The 20,570-nt window shown below is 47.7% G+C and overlaps 1 protein-coding gene across 4 annotated transcripts in view; it reads left to right on the forward strand.

Annotated features, from left to right (window-relative positions):
• Positions 1 to 19,036, forward strand: part of Dlc1 (DLC1 Rho GTPase activating protein) — a 382,113-nt gene extending 363,077 nt beyond the window's left edge. For all 4 annotated transcript variants that reach the window (XM_076553515.1, XM_042262900.2, XM_006973963.4 and 1 more), the window contains 11 exons: positions 1,282 to 1,345; positions 3,130 to 4,559; positions 5,220 to 5,396; positions 8,237 to 8,396; positions 8,522 to 8,720; positions 10,562 to 10,775; positions 12,510 to 12,624; positions 13,216 to 13,437; positions 14,171 to 14,388; positions 15,271 to 15,444; positions 16,342 to 19,036. In XM_076553515.1, coding sequence (XP_076409630.1) covers positions 1,282 to 1,345; positions 3,130 to 4,559; positions 5,220 to 5,396; positions 8,237 to 8,396; positions 8,522 to 8,720; positions 10,562 to 10,775; positions 12,510 to 12,624; positions 13,216 to 13,437; positions 14,171 to 14,388; positions 15,271 to 15,444; positions 16,342 to 16,462 — 3,094 coding nt within the window. In that variant the 3' untranslated portion in view covers positions 16,463 to 19,036. The remainder of the gene's footprint in view (positions 1 to 1,281; positions 1,346 to 3,129; positions 4,560 to 5,219; positions 5,397 to 8,236; positions 8,397 to 8,521; positions 8,721 to 10,561; positions 10,776 to 12,509; positions 12,625 to 13,215; positions 13,438 to 14,170; positions 14,389 to 15,270; positions 15,445 to 16,341) is intronic.
• The last annotated feature ends 1,534 nt before the right edge of the window (positions 19,037 to 20,570 follow it).

A 20,570-nucleotide genomic window follows, 5' to 3' on the forward strand; every position in this document is an offset into this window, starting at 1 on the left:
GAAATAGAAGACCGATGGGGAGATTCATGAGGCTTAGGAGGTAGCAAGCAGACACCTTTAAAAAGGATCATTTAAGGAAGGCTCAGTGATGGTCATCTGGAAGATGTTAGGAAGAACCAAGGCCTGGAACGCTGTCACTCACATACTATATGCACACTAGTTTGGGGGTATATAAAGGGTGTTTTTTTTTTTTTCCTGTGACTGTGTAAGTATTTTATTTTTGATAAAGTTGATTGATTGATTGATTGATTGATTGATTGATTGATTGATTCCATTGTGCTAAGGATTGACCCTGGAGCCTTGTGTGTACTAGGCAAGCCCTCTATCACTGAGCTACACTGTCTCTCTAATGTTAAGTGGACGTTCCTGTCGAGGGGGCGAATGTTCAAAGCTGCAGTTTGACTCCTGTTCCAAAGAATGTGATCTGAGTGCCTGTTTGAACCCAGTGAGGTTTTGGTACCTGGGGCTGTAGTGTACAGATTTTAACAATAATCCCTTGTGCTATTGCTGTTGGTACGGCACACATTCTCTGCTGATAGAAAACCGTGTAAAACATTGAGCATGAAAGAGGGTTGGAACTTCCTCTCTGTATAATAAACTCGAGCTGTAAAATGACCTTCTGAGATGGTCGTTTGTTGGAGATGACTGAGGCCTGTCATCCTTTTTAATTCTTTTTTTTTTTTTTTTTGGTTTTTTCGAGACAGGGTTTCTCTGTGTAGCTTTGGCGCCTTTCCTGGATCTCACTCTGTAGCCCAGGCTGGCCTCAAACTCACAGAGATCCCCCTGGCTCTGCCTCCCGAGTGCTGGGATTAAAGGCTTGCGCCACCACCGCCCGGCTTTAATTCTTGTTTGATGTGAGATGGAACACGCTGACCATTTGGCCAACAGCCTTCCTCGGTTCCTTAACCACTGTCTCTATCTCCCCTCAAGCAGACATCATCTGCAGTAGGCCATCTACTCAAGTGCAAGAAATAGCAAGGCGCCTTTAAGTTACTCACATTTTTTGAGACTAGAACTCACTCTGTAGACCAGGCTGGCCTCAAACTCAAGAGATCCACCTGCCTCTCTGCCTCCTGGGTACTGAGGTTCAAGGTGAGCACTACCATGCCTGGACTAAATTACTCATTTCATGACGGAAGTTCACCATACTTGCCTAAATTAGAAATGCGTTCAGGCAAGCTCATTACACGTGTGGATTGTTTAGAAGAAACGTTTGCCTGCCCATTAGCGGCTTCCTTTTTTTGCTGATGTCCTCTCTCTCTCTCTCTTTCTGCCCTGTAGGCGACTAAACACTTTAAACAAGTGCGCAGTCATGAAGCTGGAGATCAGTCCTCACCGGAAGCGAGTGAGTACCCGAATTATACAACGGGGTGGGAGCAGCAAGCGCGCAAGCCCAAATAGGACCGTGTGCATCCTAAATGCTAAAACCCGGACTTGCAGTCAGCTTTGGACCCAGAGAAGGAAATCATCTGTTACATTTCCTGATGAACTCAGCGGGTGCCATGTGATTAAAAAACATGAAGCCTATTGAATCGCAGAGGAATGTCGCATTGCTCCCTAGAGGAAATCAAGCTAACATTCTTGAGGACCTCTTCCCGCTTCCCGGATGGAACAGTAACTCCATCTCAAAGCTGTCAAGAAAGATGAAAGTCAAGGCTGGCTTCGGGGATACTGTGGAATAGTAGGAGCTTTGGTGTGGGGGCGGGGAGGAAGAGGCCAGGGCAGGAAGTCCCACACACTCTGTCAGTGGGTGGTGTGTACTGAATTTTTTTTTTCTTCTGGGTAAGAGCTGTGGGACCTTGGGAAAGGGTGAGGCAGTGTTAGGAGTTAGTGTCACAAAGGAGGGTAAACAGCGGCGGTCTGCCCACAGAACTTAGCCCTGACTGTTGAGAGTATAAATTTTAATTATCCGGCAGCCCCTGACATGCAAAAAAATTTGCCTTCTTGGGGAGTTAAACCTTGTAAATAAATGATCTGGAACCTCAGCCCCCACGGAGCCGGGCAGAGAGTCTCCACGTGGGTGTGGGAGGCCGCCTGCTCCGTGTCTTAGCAAACGGGGTCTTGCTACGTTCAACACCAGTGGCGAGGAGAGCCAGCGTGCGGAGTTGGGTCCTTGAATTTCCCTTCTGAAAGGCAATCTGGTGGGACAGTCCCGATTCCCGCACCTGAGGCAAGCATAATCAGCAGCCATGTTCCCTGGTGTTTACGAATACCCCATACTGGTGGCACTCGCTGGGGCATTCTTGAAGGCCTGTTCAACTGCCTGGAGCATGTCTGACTTTGAAACTGCCCAGGACCCTTGTGACATTAACTGTGGTCGGACAGTAGTACCAGTAAGAGATGACACAGGATTGGGCCGCCACGGGGCGGCTCACCACGTGGATGTCTTCACTTTTTGGGTTTTTTTGGTTTTTTTTTTTAGGCTACCTAGAGCCTTCTTCAGCTGCTGTTCTGCTAACTGTTTGAAAGTGGCTTTTTTAAAAAACAGCACAAGAGAATATAAACACACTCTGTCAACAGGCAGCTCAACTGGAGACAGTCCAGAGGGAGTCCCACTGGCGCTGACTCGGTTCCAGTTCGGAATATTTTGCATGCTTGGAATTTTCACCCATCTCAGAGGTCCCCTTTGTGAGCAATTAATGGAACAGCCCAAAGACTCGGATTTTTCAATAAAATAACTCATTTAGCTGGCAACGCTTGGTCAGGCTTTCTGTGAAAGTCTTTATCTCTGGGCCAGTAAAATGACAGAGACGAAGGGACCTGCTGGCTAGCAGGACAACCGAGTTCTGTACCCAGGACCTACCTACCTACATGGTCTCAGGAGAAAACTCACTCTGATCCATGGTCTTCCGAACATGGTACAAACACCCATACGCACCCATAGACCTCCCTATACACATCCATGCACATACACCCGTACACACCCGCACACACACACATACCTGCAAACACATCCTCTAAATAAAATACAGTATTGATAAAGTCTTCAAGGTTGTTACTTTGTTACTTAAAAATAGTATGAAAGAAGTGAGTAACAGACACTGGGATCGTCCTTTTGGTTTGTGGTGTTCTGCCCCTTGCCATCGGCTTGGCCTGGCACATACCCGGCTTCCTTTTTTGTCTTTGCAGAGTGAGGATTCGGATGAAGATGAGCCTTGTGCAATCAGCGGCAAGTGGACTTTCCAGAGGGACAGCAAGAGGTGGTCCCGCCTTGAGGAGTTCGACGTCTTCTCTCCAAAGCAGGAGCCAATCCCTGGGTCCCCAGACGACTCTCGCTTGCAGAGCGCCACGAGCCACGAAAGCATGCTGACGGACCTCAGCGAGCGCCAGGAGGTGTCCTCTGTCCGAAGCCTCAGCAGCACCAGCAGTGTCCCCACCCACGGACCCCACAGTGGGGATGGGGTGACACCCCGAACGAATTCCGTCATCAGCGTCTGCTCCTCCTCCGGCCACGGCCACTTTGTAGGCCATGATGACTCCTTCTCCAGCCTGCCTTCCCCCAAGGAACTGTCCAGCTTCAGCTTTAGCATGAAAGGCCATGAGAAACACACCAAGTCTAAGACGCGGAGCCTGCTGAAACGGATGGAAAGCTTGAAGCTCAAGGGTTCCCACCATGGCAAGCACAAGACGCCTTCCAAGCTGGGCTTGATCATCAGCGCTCCCATTCTGCAGGAGGGGATGGACGAGGAGAAGCTGAAGCAGCTGAACTGCGTGGAGATCTCGGCCCTCCACGGCAACCACATCAACGTGCCCCTGGTACGGAAAAGGAGCGTGTCCAACTCCACGCAGACCAGCAGCAGCAGCAGCCAGTCAGAGACCAGCAGTGCGGTCAGCACACCGAGCCCGGTCACCAGGACCCGGAGCCTCAGCACCTGTAACAAGCGGGTGGGCATGTATCTCGAGGGCTTCGACCCTTTCAGTCAGTCCACCTTGAATAACGTGACGGAGCGGAACTATAAGAACCGTGAGAGCTACCCAGAGGACACGGTGTTCTACATTCCGGAAGACCACAAGCCCGGCACCTTCCCCAAGGCCCTCTCCAATGGCAGTTTCTGTCCCTCGGCAAACAGTTCCGTGAACTGGAGGACTGGAAGCTTCCACGGCCCCGGCCACCTCAGCCTACGGAGGGAAAACAGCAGCGACAGCCCTAAGGAACTCAAGAGGCGCAATTCCTCCAGCTCTGTCAGCAGCCGCCTGAGCATCTATGACAACGTGCCGGGCTCCATCCTGTATTCCAGCTCGGGGGACCTGGCCGACCTGGAGAACGAGGACATCTTCCCTGAGCTGGATGACATTCTCTACCACGTGAAGGGGATGCAGAGGATAGTCAACCAGTGGTCGGAGAAGTTTTCCGACGAGGGCGACTCCGACTCAGCCCTGGACTCCGTGTCTCCTTGCCCGTCGTCTCCAAAGCAGATACACCTGGACGTGGACCATGACCGAAGGACGCCCAGCGACCTGGACAGCACGGGCAACTCCCTCAATGAGCCTGAAGAACCCACTGACATCCCAGAGAGAAGGGACTCTGGGGTGGGGGCGTCCCTGACCAGGTGCAAGAGGTAAGGGCCTTACTTCTCCAGACCAAGGTGGGGATCAGGAATCGTCTGCTTGGTGGGAGGAAGCTGCCACAGCCATGTAATGTCCAACCAGCCGACCCCAGCAATCCAGAAGAAAGGGGGGTATTGGGTACTAGGTGTGGACCTTCAGTCGAGAAGGATGAAAATGCTGGAACCTGGAGGGTGGTGGTGTTTGCACAGCGTGATCAGACTTTACGCCACCAAGGTGTATCCATAGACATGGTTAAAGTGATACACGTACATGCACAGTCAGCCCTCCTGCCATTCTGAGTCTTCAGACTCCGCCAGGTACAGATGAGAAATACTCAGGGAAGAACTGCCTTGTATTCCCTAAGTAATACAGCATAGCAGTGAACCCCTCACAGGCCATTGTAAGCAATCCAGAGATGATTTAAACTAAATGGGAGAGTGCCCCCAATGTGCATAGATGCTACACATCTTCTGTAAGAGCCCTGAGCGTGCTGAGTCCGAAGTCTCCGAGGGAGGCTCTGGAACGAACCTTCTGGGGCTCTGTAGGAAGGGCTGTTGGTTTTCCTCTAGAGAGGAGTATCTGTCCCGAGTGGTTCCCGAGGTGCCAGGGCGCAGCGGTTTCCTTCCCTCCAGAGAAGTGTCTTGTCTCACCCTTGCCCTGTTCTCTTGCAGGCACAGGCTGAGATGGCACAGCTTCCAGAGCTCTCACCGGCCGAGTCTAAACTCTGTATCTCTGCAGATCAACTGTCAGTCTGTGGCCCAGATGAACCTGCTGCAGAAATACTCACTCCTGAAACTGACAGCCCTGCTGGAAAAATACACGCCTTCCAACAAGCATGGTTTCAGTTGGTAAGAGAATAAACTAGGCCATCCTACTGGAACGGCGCATGAGGCCATGCGCTCCCCAAGGCTGCCCCAACACGGAGTGCATGACTGTTCTGTCCTTTATCAGACATCTCCGATCCGTCATCCTGGGGCAGTCTGTCTCCATATCCCTGAGGCTGTGTTGTCAATACTTGACGGAGCTCATGGAGTTTCAGGGAATTAACTGCTGCGGGACTGGTTGGTTGGGTTTTCAGCCCTTTACGTGAAAGATGGCATCCCTCTCACATCATAGAGCACAGGCACCCTTCTTTCCAGGTCCCAGGAATAACGCACACTAGGCAAATACATGATCAGGTCACGTTCATGGGGGGAAGGAAGGAGAACGGTGACATGGGACATAGCTGGCAGTGTCTGTGCATGCTTTTAGGAGCTTCTGTTAGCACACATTCCGTCTCTCTGTTGGACGTTTTTGAATGAATGTTTGGAGCGTGGCTCAAAAATCTACCTGCGCTGAAGAGTTTAGGGTTTTTTGTTGTGCTGTGTTGTTTATTTGGGGGAGGGACTCTCTGGCAAAAATGTTCAGGGAGTAACTATAATAAATCTTAGACACATGCTATTTTTTGTCTGGCACGCTCTCTTTCTCTGTCTCTGTCTGTCTCTGCTTCTCTCTGTGTCTCTGTTTCTCTCTGGTATTTTGAGACAGAGTCTGTCTTATTTTGTAGCTCTGGCTGTCCTGGAACTCACTCTGTAGACCAGCCTGGCCTGGAACTCACAGATTCCCTGCCTCTACCTCTCAAGTGCTAGGATTAAAGCCACGTGCCGCCATGCCCCACCACAAACAAATATTTTAAAAGTTGGGAGTTATTAGATGAACCCTTCATAATTTTGAAGTGTGCACTATAAGATGTGGGCAGTCGGGGGTGGGTTGTGGGTGTGGCATAATCTGTGTACCTACTGATTTTATGCTCTAGTACGAAGACAAGCGCTGTGTCTGGATCCAGCTCTGTGTTTTGCAGCATCACAGGCATGCCTGAATCTCTTTCCTCACTGTCAGGGTGTTTATTGTCCAATGATTAGGAAAACGGAGGTGCAGTCCATTTCATTGGCGCGCTCTGCGGCCATCCAGGGTGGCTTGAGATAGTCTGAAGCAGAGTCCACTGTCCTTTCTTCTCTGGGTCCTCCCTCCTAGGGATGCCCAGGGGATGTGGCTGTGGCACCCAACGCCCCCCTAGCTAAGGCAGTTTTACATGAGCCTCGCTAAATACAGAAGTTGTTTGTTCTGAACGACAGAAATACGTATTGACCGGTTTATCCCAGGATGCCTCAGATTCTCGGTGGGGAGTGTAATGTGTTCTTCCCACATTCCACAGCCGGGCTCTTCACCCCCAACAAAGCGAACATTATACACACTTCTGCCATGGTACCGTATGCTTCACTGTGTGGAAATACCAATTTGGCTCCCCGCTCTGGCTTACCCTTTCCTAGAGCCATCGAGAGTGGCATGTCACGGCTGTGGGCAGGCACCCAGAAGTCGACGGCGGCAGTTAGCTTTCTGTGGTGTCCCTCTGTGCTTAGAGTAATATTTTCCTCGCTGCTATTTAAAACTGCATATTTTAGATTCTCCATTCAGAGGTGCCCACCCCCTTTCTCACCAAACCCTCAAAAAAAAAAAAAAAAAATCTGAAAGTCCACCCTAACTACTTCAATTCTGGTCAGTTTTTCCAGTGAGTCAAAACCAAATGTAAAAGCCCGGCATTGTGAAATTTGGACAGCACCGGAGCACTTCTGCCCAAAAAGTCCCTTTCCTGTTTGGCTTTTTCCTTTTCTGGCCTCACTCAGAGGGGTCATTTGTGAGCTCCGATGTCTGCCTGAAGGCCTTAAATGCCTGACATGGGTTTCCTGCTGTTGCCTATATGGCTGGGGGTGGGCCTGCTTTCAGGACGGCTGGCAGCCTGGGGGAGCCTCACAACACTCCCATTGTTCCTTCTTCCAGTTCCCATAGAAGCCTGAAGATGCTGTGTTCTCTGGGGGTCATCGGCAGGGGAATTTATTTTGACTTTGGGCCGCGCCCCATTTGGGCTCTGGTCTTGGTTCTCAGTATGGCAAGCCAGTCAGCATTGTGCGTTGGCTGATTTGCAGTGTTTTTACCCGAATCAATTCAGATCTCGTCAAGAACCCAGGAGGGATGCATACCCTTTTAGGGAAAAATCGGAGCTTGTTGTTTCTCAAGCTTTTATCAGAACTGCCGACTAAGGTATTAGGTATTTTACCTCTTCCTTCCTGTACCATGTAATAGGCTACTAGCCCTGAATACATTCAAGAGCAGGCTAGGAAAGTTCATCAGCCTCCCTTCGACCACAGACTCCTGTTCTCAAGATTAACAGGAATTAACAAGATTCCCGCAGATGAGGAAATTGGACCAGGTCTTACAACTCCAACTCTTCAAGCATCTAGAACATAGCCAGGCATGATGGTGCACGGCTGAAGAAGCTGAGACAGGGGGATTGTAATTTCAGATCAGACTGGGCTGTCAAGTGAGAAAAGGAGTCAGGGAGATATTAGGGGTGGGGTGTAGCTCAGTAGTAGAGCACTTGCTCTTGGTTTCTGTACCTAAAGCACTATCCCTTCACACACACACACACACACACACACACACACACACACACACACACACACCAAAAATCCCTAGGACGTTTTCAAATAGTGTGGGCGGGGGCGTTCTGTATGGACATAATTCATTGTAGCAGCTACTGGACACAAATGATCAGTATGCCCTTGAATGTGGCTAGAACGGCTGAGAAACTTTGCAAAAAAAAGGTGAGTGAAGTCCAGCATCGCTCACCACCACCATGTTCTTTAAACAGGGCTGTGCCCAAGTTCATGAAAAGGATCAAGGTTCCAGACTACAAGGACCGGAGTGTGTTTGGGGTCCCGCTGACTGTGAACGTGCAGCGCTCCGGACAGCCCCTGCCTCAGAGCATCCAGCAGGCCATGCGCTACCTCCGGAACCATTGTCTGGACCAGGTGAGTTACAGCTGCCTGGGGATCCCACTCGTGGGGGACTGAGCTTCGTGCTCCCGTTTCTTCTAGCTTTGAAAGGAAGGGGTTGGTTGCTTCCGCCCTCATCCCTCATGTTTTTCTTCCAAAAGGTTGGGCTCTTCAGAAAGTCGGGCGTGAAATCCAGGATTCAGGCTCTACGCCAGATGAACGAAAGCGCTGAAGATTATGTCAACTATGAAGGCCAGTCCGCTTACGATGTGGCAGACATGTTGAAGCAGTATTTTCGAGATCTTCCTGAGCCCCTCATGACGAACAAACTCTCGGAAACCTTCCTACAGATCTACCAGTGTAAGTGTCCTTGGGTCTCCTGAGGACCATTGATGCTGGGTTTAGCGGGACCAGATGTCTTGGCATGTCATTTAGCCCAGGAAACCTGCATGGGGACCCTCTGAATACACAGGTTATCTGTTTCTTTCTTGCCTTGCATGTGGAATAGGTTTCTGTATACTTACTGAATAGTTTGAAAAGTAATGTCTGTGGTTGTATAGCATACAACCCAATGTTGTATAGGAACACTGGATTTGCTCCCCCAGCACACATAAATCAGGTGCGGTGCTGCACACCTGTTATCCTAAGCACTTGGGAGGTGGAGATCGGAGGGTCAGAAGTTCAAGGTCATCCTTGGCTGCATACTGAATTTGAAGGCTACCTGGGTTCTGTGAGACCTTGTCATCAAAAGAAAGAGAAAACAAATTTCGCTGATGAGTCTGTAAGGGCTGAAGCCCTTGGACATCATTACAGTCAAGTGCTGTATCATCTTTCATTTGTCTAGAGTAGTATAATATAGGCGCTGAAAAACTCAGGCACCAAAACGGTACGCTCGCCCTCTGGGGTCCCTTCTCCTTCCCTTCCTTCCTCCCCTCCACCCACGGATGATTCCCTTCCCTCCTGCCTTGTCTGTAGACTTATCATTTACTTTACACCTCTCTCACGGGGCTGTTGAGTTTAGAATTTCTCTAGTGTCCGTGTGTTTTATCTCACTGGAAAATGAATAAATAATGGGTTTTTTTTTGTCTGTTATTCATCACGCTCCCTTCCAGAAATACCTGGGAAAACAATACCCCTGTCCTCCTCACTTTCACAAGCTCAGCTTAAAGCAAACAGTTGTGGAAATAAATGATGGAGATCAGGATTGTGGCTTTCACAGCCTCGTGTTTTTCTTGGCTCCCGCGGGCGGCCTCAGAGCAGCACCATTTGAAAGCAGCCTCTCTCCGCTGGAACAGTCTTTAGAACTGACGCGTTGAGCTTCATTTTATGAGGAACGGAGCTGGGTCTGGTCTGGTCTGCTTCATTATTTGTTTCGTCCTTTCATATTTTATGAAAACACAGGTCACATTTTCCCCCACCAAGGTATTTGTTATGCATTGTAACCATGGTGCTGCTTAATCAGTTTGTCTTATGGCCCTGCATTGAAGTGACTTGATTTTTCCACCACATGCTTTTAAAAAATTTAAGTTTGCCTGGTGAATAAGACTGGAAGGCTGGGCGCAGACTTCCTACGGTGTCCCTTATTCTATATATAGGCTTACGTGCATTTTTATACATTTGCCTCTTGGTATACTTCCTAAAACTTAGCAAGTTGTTATTTAAAATCTATTTAAATTGACTTCATATTCTAACAACCTTCCCCATTTTAAGGATGAGCAAATGGGTCAAAACTGGTCCCCAAAGACACTGAACCTTTTATAGCCAGCTGAGCCATCTCTCCGTTCTTAACTTCTTGCACATGTCTCACATAAACTTTTTATTGAAACGACACAAAATCTTAAATGCAGAGTGATTTCAATAATTAAGATGGTGAATTAGAAATTTTTTTTTTTTTAAGTGCTTAGAAGAGACAGTTCTGTGCAGGACGAGAACATACCATCTGGAGCCGAACTCTGAGGTCGGTTTTAGGAGTGTGTTAGCACTGTGGGTGTTTGAAATGTTTCAACTCCCCCACGAGGCAGGAAATATTTGAGGCTAGTGACGCCGGCGGCGGCAGCCCATAATTTCTTCGTTATTAATCTTTAGTGTGCTTTCCGCAAGTGCTCGTTCGGAGTTTGATGCCGATGTTTGCTTTGGGATGCGGACTTGCCGTGTGTGTGGAAAATTACTGAGCTGATGGTGGGAATGCTTGTGCCCTACAGATGTGCCCAAGGACCAGCGCCTCCAAGCTATCAAGGCAGCTATTATGCTCCTGCCTGACGAGAACCGGGAGGTTCTCCAGACGCTTCTCTACTTCTTGAGCGATGTCACGGCGGCTGTGAAGGAAAACCAGATGACTCCCACCAACCTGGCTGTGTGCTTAGCCCCTTCTCTTTTCCACCTCAACACCCTGAAGAGAGAGAATTCTTCCCCAAGGTACAGCTCAGATAGGTGCAAGGAGCATGCCCAGGCCTGTTCCTGAGAGGTGTCGTTCACTTCCTCCTAGGGCCGTGTCCCTGGGTTCTTGTCGATGTCTTATGTGAACTGAGAGAAAGTGGTTAGTCCTGGAACTAAGTCCTTGGGTACATGATACAAACAACTTAAGGGAGTAAAGGTTGACTTTCCTCATGGTTTCCGAGGGCTCAGCCCATGGTTGGGTTGGCCCCATCACGGGGGCAGCAGGACGTCACTTGTTTCAAGGCAGCCTGGTCGCAGAGAGAAAGAGGGACAGAGACAAGATACCCAAGGACCTATTTTCTCCATCTGCATCCTACCTTGGGCATCAGTTGTCCAGAATGGGATCATTTTCTGCTCAGGCTTCTCTCATTCTCAGATCACAGAGCATCCCCGTGCCTCTGGCCCCTTTCCTAACGCTCCTGAAAGGAGCTGTCTTTGAAGTGGAGGGCTCCTGAGATAGAGCACCATGGGTGTGTGCTTTGGTGTGTCCAGTGTTTAAAGCAAATCAAACACTGTCCTTTCCATTCTCCCAGCCAACAGCCTCGCAGACGCTCTGGCCCAAAGGGACTGAAGTGGGAGCTCTTTGGAGTAGGGACAGATGTACCCCCAGTACCTTAGCCTCTGGGGGGATCAGGAAAGACACATTTCTGGCCTGTGCCTGAAGTTGAAAGCAAGGCTACAAAGGACAAAGGTTATTATTGAACTTAAGAGTTGTCTCTACTTAACATATACCCTAAGCCAATGATTGGCAGACATTTCTGCCTAGAATACATGTTCACGAGGTGGGAGTAGCTATGGAGAACTGGGAGGAAGAGGAAGCTCAGTGCTCACCAAAGCTGATACTTGTGGGAACTTATTCTGTACCAGGCACAAGGTCCTTTTCTTCCTATCAATCTTCCCATGTCACAACAATCCCAGGAGACAGACAAACTGTCAAGTGTCTGTCTGTCGGTCGGTCAGTCTCTCTCTTTCTCTCTCTTTCCAAGAATAAAGTGAAGTTTAGGGAAGGTCAATTCTGGAACGGAGGGAGGGAGGGAGGGAGGGAGGGAGGGAGGGAGGGAGGGAGGGAGGGAGGAAGGAAGGAAGGAAGGAAGGAAGGAAGGAAGGAAGGAAGGAAGGAAGGAAGGAAGGAAGGACTATCTTACATGGATAGTTCATGATAAGATCACCCCTACCATAGGAAAAACGAGTGACTAGCTGGATGGACTCCACACATCCTGCTTCTGTCCGGCCCTGGGAACCTGAACCGTGTTTCAGGTTGATGCGTTGAAGTCACTGCACACCTGGAAGCCGTAGTGTACTTAAGTAGCCTTTTAACTAGTGTTAGAAGTTGTTGAGGCATTCCAGCTTTAATGGGATAGAAAACTACAGGGGATAGCAGGAGACGGGCCAGATAAGAAGAAGATCAGACAATAGGGTTATCCCTCACCTGAGGTAGGGGATCCTGTTTACTTAGCCTGTAAGGATAGCAATAGCGTCTATCCCTACTCCAAGAAGCTCCCACCTCATTTCCTGTAGATGCTGCCCCAGTCCCCAGCAAATGCACGCTCATTAATACAATGTCTTTAAATAGCCTGGCTATTTAACCAAACTATGTCTCTGTGTTCTGTGTTGTGTTTTTCATAAAACTGGGAGAAACTGTGCTGAACAAAATAAAAAGCTTTTGGGAACCACCTAACCGGCTTATCCAAACCCTTTATTTCTTTTTCCTAGGGTAATGCAAAGAAAACAGAGTTTGGGCAAACCAGACCAGAAAGATCTGAATGAAAACCTAGCTGCCACTCAAGGGCTGGCCCACATGATTGCTGAATGCAAGAAGCTCTTCCAGGTAGATGGCCCTGAAGCTTGGCTGCTGTGCTGAGGATACTGAGGATGGGCCCAAAATCATTGGCTTGGTGCTTGTTCTCATCTGGGCAAAAGGTCTTTCCCATAATTGGAGATTATGTACCTAGGCTGAGACTGCCAGACCCAAAACACAGACACTCACACGCTCTTTTTCTCCCTCACACACATACTCCATGAGCTATGTATATGTATTTAAATATATACGCGTGTGTATATACACTCATGGCAGCTAATGTTTCGTGAAATTGTCGACCTCTTACGGAAAAAGTGAAAGCAGAGTTCGAGACCAGCCTGGTCTACAGAGCTAGTTCCAGGACAGCCAGGGCCACACAGAGAAACCCTTGTCTTGTGTGAGGGCAGGCGGGGAGCAAAAGCATCAAATTATCTGGAATGAAAATTCTGTCTGAGAAACCTGCTTTGATCCGTGTAAGCCCCATTGTAATTAATTACGTACACCCTCCATTATCTCTCGGGAGTGGATGGCCAGCTTGAATCAGGCCATTGCTTCTGCCCTTCTCCTTCTACTGAGGCGCTGACAGACCCGTCACCTTCTTGTCTTGTGTGTTTCTCCCAGGTCCCCGAGGAAATGAGCCGATGTCGCAACTCTTACACCGAGCAAGAGCTGAAGCCCCTCACGCTGGAGGCCCTGGGACACCTGAGTCACAACGACCAGCCTGCCGACTACACACACTTCCTCCAGGACTGTGTGGATGGCCTGTTTAAGGAGGTCAAGGAGAAGTTCAAAGGCTGGGTCAGCTACCCTACCTCTGAACAGGCGGAGCTGTCCTATAAGAAGGTTCGTCTTCTCCCTGTTCATTCCCAGGGTCATGACTCTGAGTCATCAGACCTGAGACTCTCTGCCCACTTGTAGTCTCTGTGGGGATCTCTACCCCAGACCTGTCCCTGAGAGCTGTCCCTGTGCTGGGCAGCCAGGTGATTGAGATTCCCTGGGTAAGAATGGACATCTGTCACAGAGGGACAAACAAGAGCACGTGGGAAATCTCCACCTGCTTGTGACGAAGTCCTTTCCTCCCACAGCATCGTCCTAGACTTACCTGATTCACTACTGTGGTTGGGCTTTCAAGGGGCATCTTGGGACAAGCTCACATTTTTTTTTCTATGCTTGTAAAGAAAATAGTTTTACACCCCATGTGGTGTGAGTCACTGCTTGGAGCATATCCTTTTGTCTCCGCATTAACGTCCATCAAGGTGTCTGTCAACACTGTCTCTATCACCTTGAAAATAAACAGGGGTCAAATGGCCATATAGACTTTGAGATGAAATAAATGTGTCACAGTCATTCTGATACGAGCCCCAGGAAACGGAAGTCATGATTCTGACCAGAGCTGACACTTGTTTTGTTCACACTCCTAGCCTGCTCTTCAGTGTATCCAGGGCTAATAGCCTACTACCTAGATTTATTAATCAGCCTCTGAACAGAGGGCCACATCCCCCACTCAGAGTTCGTTTTCAAAATCAAAGTATACATGCTTTCTCTTGGCATTGAAAGCAACACGTCTTGTTTTCAGGTCAGTGAAGGACCACCACTAAGGCTTTGGAGGTCCACCATCGAGGTCCCTGCTGCCCCCGAGGAGATCTTAAAGCGACTTCTGAAAGAACAGCACCTCTGGGATGTGGACCTGCTGGACTCGAAGGTGATCGAAATCCTGGACAGCCAGACTGAAATCTACCAGTACGTCCAAAACAGCATGGCGCCGCACCCTGCTCGGGACTACGTCGTGTTGAGGTGAGAGCTTGCGGATTGGTTTGATCGTGGCATAGACAATTAAACATCAGGGCTGAGCCCGGGTGTCACTCAAACTTACAATATGGGCATGTTATTTAAAACTAGTTGTAGATGTCAGGGAAAGTGCTGAGCAGTGTCAAAGCACGTTAATGTTTATGCCAGCAGGCTGCTTGACTGAGTGAGGCTTTACCTCTTGGAACTGAGCTCAAAAGGGGAAAAGCCTTTTCAAACAAATGTGCGCCATGGGGCTAGATTTCTTTCTTTTTTGGTTTTTTGAGACAGGGTTTCTCTGTGTAGCTTTGCGCCTGTCCTGGAACTCACTCTGTAACCCAAGCTGATCTCAAACTCACAGAGATCTGCCTGGCTCTGCCTCCCGAGTGCTGGGATTAAAGGCATGCGCCACCACCGCCCGGCTAGATTTCTGCCCCATTACCTCTAGATATTCTGGTTAGAAACAGCCAACAAGTGGATAGGCCAGGAAACAGCATTTAGCCCCAAGTGAGATGTGGTTCAGGCTGACTTCTATGTAATTCCTGGGTCCTCTGAAGGCTATTGAAGGAGCAGTTTCAAAAAGCTTCAAGGAACTGTCCTGTTATTCTTCCAGAACTGCTCACTGCTTGTTTGGTGTCCGCATCCTGAGACATTCATGAAATGTAAAAGGGGTTTAAAAAAAAAAACAAAAAAAAAACTTCAAACTGGCTCTTTTCCAAAAAGACACTGGGTGACTGAGCATGTCCACACCAAGGAGAGGAGGTGGCCCTGTACAGGTTGTCCCCCCACAGAGTCCATGTGCAGTGACTTGGGAGGATGCCAGGAGGGAGGTACCATTTTTCAGCCTGGCTTCTGAGAAATTCCATTTCCTCTTCGCTTTTGTCTCCCCAGGACCTGGAGGACTAATTTACCCCGGGGAGCTTGTGCCCTCTTACTCACCTCTGTGGATCACGACCGGGCACCCGTGGTGGGGGTGAGGGTTAATGTACTCCTGTCCAGATATTTGATTGAACCCTGCGGGTCAGGAAAATCCAAACTCACCTACATGTGCAGAGCCGATTTGCGGTACGTTCTGATTCTGACCTGATGTGGGGATGGGGATGCAGAGGATGCAGAGTTTCCATAGGATGCCCAGAATGGCGAGATGAATCTGTCGTCTGTGTTTTGGAGATTTTATGAAGGGTGGTGCTTATAAAACAATACCTTGATATTTGCTGTCCTTTTGGATACTGCTTCCGATCTAGATTCCTTAGGAAATGTGCTGCTAAAGCAGTGTGAATTTGGTAGTTTGACCACAATTTTAAAGCCACAGAAAGTAGTATATTTTATATTGAGCCAACAAGCGGATATTTCCTGTTTTATATTGGAAGGTGTTTGAACAGTACATGTTTTATAATTGATGATGCCTCTGCTTTGTGCAAGAAATGAATGTGTCATCAGCTTCAAGGATGCCCCAAATCAACTAGTGAATGCTCTTTTCTTAAATAAACTCCCCTTTGTAAACATCAGTCACCCATGTGATACATTTCTGTAAGACGTGCCAAAGCTTTCTCGAAGCAAGGCCATTCAGTATCCATGCTTTAAAATTGTGCCCTGGAAACCTTCTGGTCCTACATGTGTGTGTGTGTGTAATGGACATGCCTAGGGGTTGTCTGCAGACAGAAAGTAGTCTTTATTTTCACATGTTCACCAAAGAATGGAAGCAGGCATCGCAGTGGAGGCTGAGGCAGGCCAATCACAGTGAGTTTAAGGCTATCTAGAGATGCTGTGTCAAAAAAAGAAACAGGAGTATCAGCCTTTGGTAACATCTCAGTTGTGATGCATTTTCCTCTCACCCTTGAGGCCCTGAGCACAATCCTCATAGTCCAAATTTTAAAAAAGAGAGAGTATTCAAGACTGTCTTCATCACATCTCAGCTCTTGCTAATTTAAATAACTCACCAGCTGTTCTTTGGTGTCACAGGGGCCACATGCCGGAGTGGTACACAAAATCTTTTGGACATTTGTGCGCAGCTGAAGTGGTCAAGATCCGAGACTCCTTCAGTCATCAGAACACTGAACCCAAGGATACCAAATCTAGGTGATCACGGCGGCGGCGCCAAGCCTCTGCGTCTCCCACCTGGGTGATTGTTTCTAGAGCCTGGCCAGCCCTTGGAAGAGTTCATCTGGGTCTCATCGACTGAAGCAATTGGACCAGTTGTTTTTAAAGCTGCTTCCTGTTCGTCTTAGGTCTGTGCCATAGACCTTGACTGGATTATATAAGACTTGGGGCGGGGCGGGGAGATACGTGTTATCGTTCACATTGCTTCTGAGAAGCAAGAGCTCTTTTCGGCGCATGACGGAAGATAGCCAGGAGACGTCATTGTCTCGTGACGTCAGCGTGTGTGTGTACCTATGTCATTCGTTTTGTGGTGTGTTGAGGGACTGATGTAGCCACTGGAGTAGTTGGTACTCGTTGACAGGTGTTTTTTTTTTCCCCCCTGAGATGAGCAGAGAACGGTTTGCACAGAGGTGTGTGGATGTGTGTGTTGCTGGCTGAGAGGGACAGATGCAGAGATGGGACACAGTGTCTGGCACACTGAGATACGCTCCACAAAGGATGCTGATGTAGCCACCAGGTTTAGCTCCGCCTGGAATAGCTGACTACCCAGGGATCTACCCGGAAGGGGAACCTAGCTCTTTTCTCCATTCCCCCCCCCCAGGTTATTGTGTTGCTGGGTTTTTTTTGGGGGGAGGTGGGAGGAGTTGTTTGTTTGTTGTTTTTTGTTTTTTTGTTTTTTTCTTTCTTCAGACCTTTGCTTTCCCATACACTGCAGTTTCCCATGACTGTAGTGACGTAACCAGTAAGACTAACAAGCATCCTCTCCACTCCCTTGACCGCCTCTAGAGGAAGGGTTTTCTTTATGTGAAATGTAAAGGCTCAACCCTAGCACCCATAAGCAAAGTCCCATAACTTTTTTATCTCCGGTCCTGGGAGTTGAACCCAGGGCCTTTTATATGCAGGCAAGCACTCTACAGTGAACTTTATCCCAGGCTCTGTTTTCACCTTCTGTCTTGAGACAGGGTCTCACCACGTTGCCCAGGCTGGTCTTGAACAACTAACTCACTGTATAGCGGAGGCTCCTATCTCAGTCTGTCTGTTAGATGGGGTAAGAGGTGCTCAGCAGAACGTTTTACCTGTTATCATTCATAGTCTTGTCAGGCTTGTGACATAAACTCTGAGATACACAAGGGAACACAGGGAGATATGTCCCCAGTCGATTTAACCCAAGCACAAGAGGCTTTGGATTATTGGTGTCATCAGTGTTCCTGACAGCTACGTGTGTGTGTTTTCATTAGGTTTGTCCTCATGCACAAATAGGTTTTCTGACTATGTGGTTTTTATTTTTCCCCTACGTTTCTTTTTGCTTTTTCTCCCATAATGCCCTCAAACTGTATTTTAGTAATAATGGGGACTAGTAATCTCAGTGAAAACAGATAGTGCAGGTTTTGGGAAGGGCAGTCTTTCTACAGGTTTTACTGTAATGGTAAAGATTGACTCCAGACAGTATTAGTAAATTTATTTTGTATGGATCAAGAGGTGAATAACGTATGGATGAGAGTTGAAGAAGGATTTTTATTTTGTTACAACTGAGTTACCTTGTCAGTATTATTTCAAAGGTTCTTTGAAGAATGGGGAGGGGGGGTCAGAGTAGAGTTTTAAAGTTTGAGTATTTGAGTTATCAGTGTTGCTTGTGCCGATGTGCGTGTATATTCAACGTCGTTGGCTTCTGGATCTATAAGATTGTATGCTGTATATACCAGTCTATTGAGAAACATGTACACATGTCTGTCCACTGTGCTTTCAGACATAGATAAAGCATGATAAAGATTATTATTTAAAATATACTTGTATTTATACCTCAGATATTCTTTTGGGTTTTGTACCTCAAGGCTTCCCCCCTCCACATTGTAAATACACTTTACGTGAATACAGTTTTAGTGAAAAAAAAAAAGAATAAATAAAGGAAGAGGTTTATAATTTGCCCTATATCTGTACAGAGTATATTCAGTAAATGCACTATTAAATGTTTAAAGTAAGGGAAAGAGTCTGGCCTGCTTCCTGCTTTGCATCTTCCTCCGCCCTTAGAAGCAGGGATTGCAAAGCATCACAGCCCAGTGCCAACCGAAGTCCAACGATACATCGGCTGAAAGAAAAATCGGATGACGAATCATTCCAAGGCCAAGCTGCAACTGAGCCACTCACCCACAAACAGGAAACCCTGGTGAAGGTTCAGGAAGCCTGGAGATTCTCTCCACACCAAGGTCAGAAACGATGCTGAGAATTGACGAGAACAGTGCAACAGGACAGTTCTTAGAAACGAAGTCAAGGTCACTGATGAATCCACAAAAAAAAGTCTCTTTCCCACGTGTAACCTTTCCTGTTGAAGGGATTCCTTAAGTCTGCCCAGAGAAGAATTCAGAGTGCAAGCGCGGGACTTTCCAAGAAGTAGGCTTGCGTCTTATAACATCCCACAACTTGTCCATTGACTCATGGTCTAGATTGTGAGTTCTTCAAGGGCCGGCGCATCTCCTGCACACCTTTATAATCCTCTCCAGCAGCTTTCAGTGTTTTCTACTCATAGACACCTAATAAATTTATCATTTGCTAAAGAACACTGATAGAATTTGCTTCTGTTGTTTTTAAGAAAAGAAAATCTAAGTTAACATCAATTTTGAACCCTTGCTTCTGTTCCTCATTTTCATTGGTTTTGGTTATATTTTCAATATTTTGGTTGACACAGGATCTTTCTACAAAGCCGAGGCTAAAGCCTAGGCTAGCCTCAAACTCACTGTGTAGCCCGGACTGGCTTTGGACTCATGATCTTCCTGCCTCAGTCTCTTGAATCCTGAAATTACAGGCCTGTACCACCAAGACCAGGTGCTGCCCGCTTGGACACTGCAGTGATTAGAAAAGATGGTGAGTTCTCTGCATGTTGACTCTTAAAGAGTTCTTTGTCAAGACTGGGGTGATGGCACACGCCTTTAATTCCAGCACTAGGAAGGCAGAGGCAGGAGGATCTCTGATTCGAGGCCAGCCTAGTTTATGTAGTGAGTTATAGGACAGCAAAAGCTAAGTAATAGACCCTGTCACCAAACCAAACAAAAGAAAAAGAAAACTTTGTCAGGGAATCGTTCCTTTGTTCTGGACATTCAAGTCAAGGCCTCACACATACAGGACAGGCATGCTCTACCTTTACACTACACTCCCAGCCCCTCTGATGAACTTTTTACCAGTTTCCTGTCTTACATGAATCGTGAAGTCCATCTACAAGAGGCTTTATTTTTTTTTTAAACTTTTTTTTTTTTAGATTTATTTATTAGGTATACAGAAGAGGGTGCCAGATCTCATTACAGATGGTTGTGAGCCATCATGTGGTTGTTGGGAATTGAACTCAGGACCTCTAGAAAAGCAATCAGTGCTCTTAACCTCTAAGCCATCTCTCCAGCCCACAAGAGGCTTTATTTTGTCAGTGTTCACTTGCTGTGGGATGTCTTCCTGTACGCTGTAAATATGTGTTGCTATGATTGGTTAATAAAGAAGCTGTTCTGGCCTATGGTGAATCAGGTTATAGCCAGACAGGAAATTCAAGAGAGAGACAGGCAGAAGAAAGCCAGAGGCAGAGGAGACACCAGCCTGACACCCAAGGAGCAATGTGCCAGCAGACTAATAACACCATGGCCCGTGGCAATACATAGATTTAATAGAAATAGGTTAATTTAAGATGAATTTGAGCTAGCTATCTAGAATTCTTAGCCATAGGCCATACAGTTTGTAATTAATATTAAGACTCTAAGTAATTATTTTGTAAGTGGCTGTGGGACAGGTGAGAGAGATTTGTCCCGACTACTGGCTGGGTGGGACACAGGAAATCATTCAACTACATTTACTTGCGCCATAGAGAGCAGGAAACCTTTTCTAAATTTTCTTTTCTTTTCTTTTTCTTTTTTTTTCAAGACAGGGTTTCTCTGTGTAGCTTTGTGCCTTTCCTGGATCTCACTCTGAAGACCTAGCTGGCCTCGAACTCACAAAGATCCGCCTGGCTCTGCCTCCCGGGTGCTGGGATTAAAGGCGTGCACCACCACTGCCAGGCCCTCAAAGCAATTCTTAAGCCCCAGGCATACTACCAACCAGTTTGGGGGGGGGGTATT

The sequence above is a fragment of the Peromyscus maniculatus genome, chromosome 17 (assembly GCF_049852395.1).
Source record: "Peromyscus maniculatus bairdii isolate BWxNUB_F1_BW_parent chromosome 17, HU_Pman_BW_mat_3.1, whole genome shotgun sequence".
In the NCBI taxonomy this organism is placed as follows: Eukaryota; Metazoa; Chordata; class Mammalia; order Rodentia; family Cricetidae; genus Peromyscus; species Peromyscus maniculatus.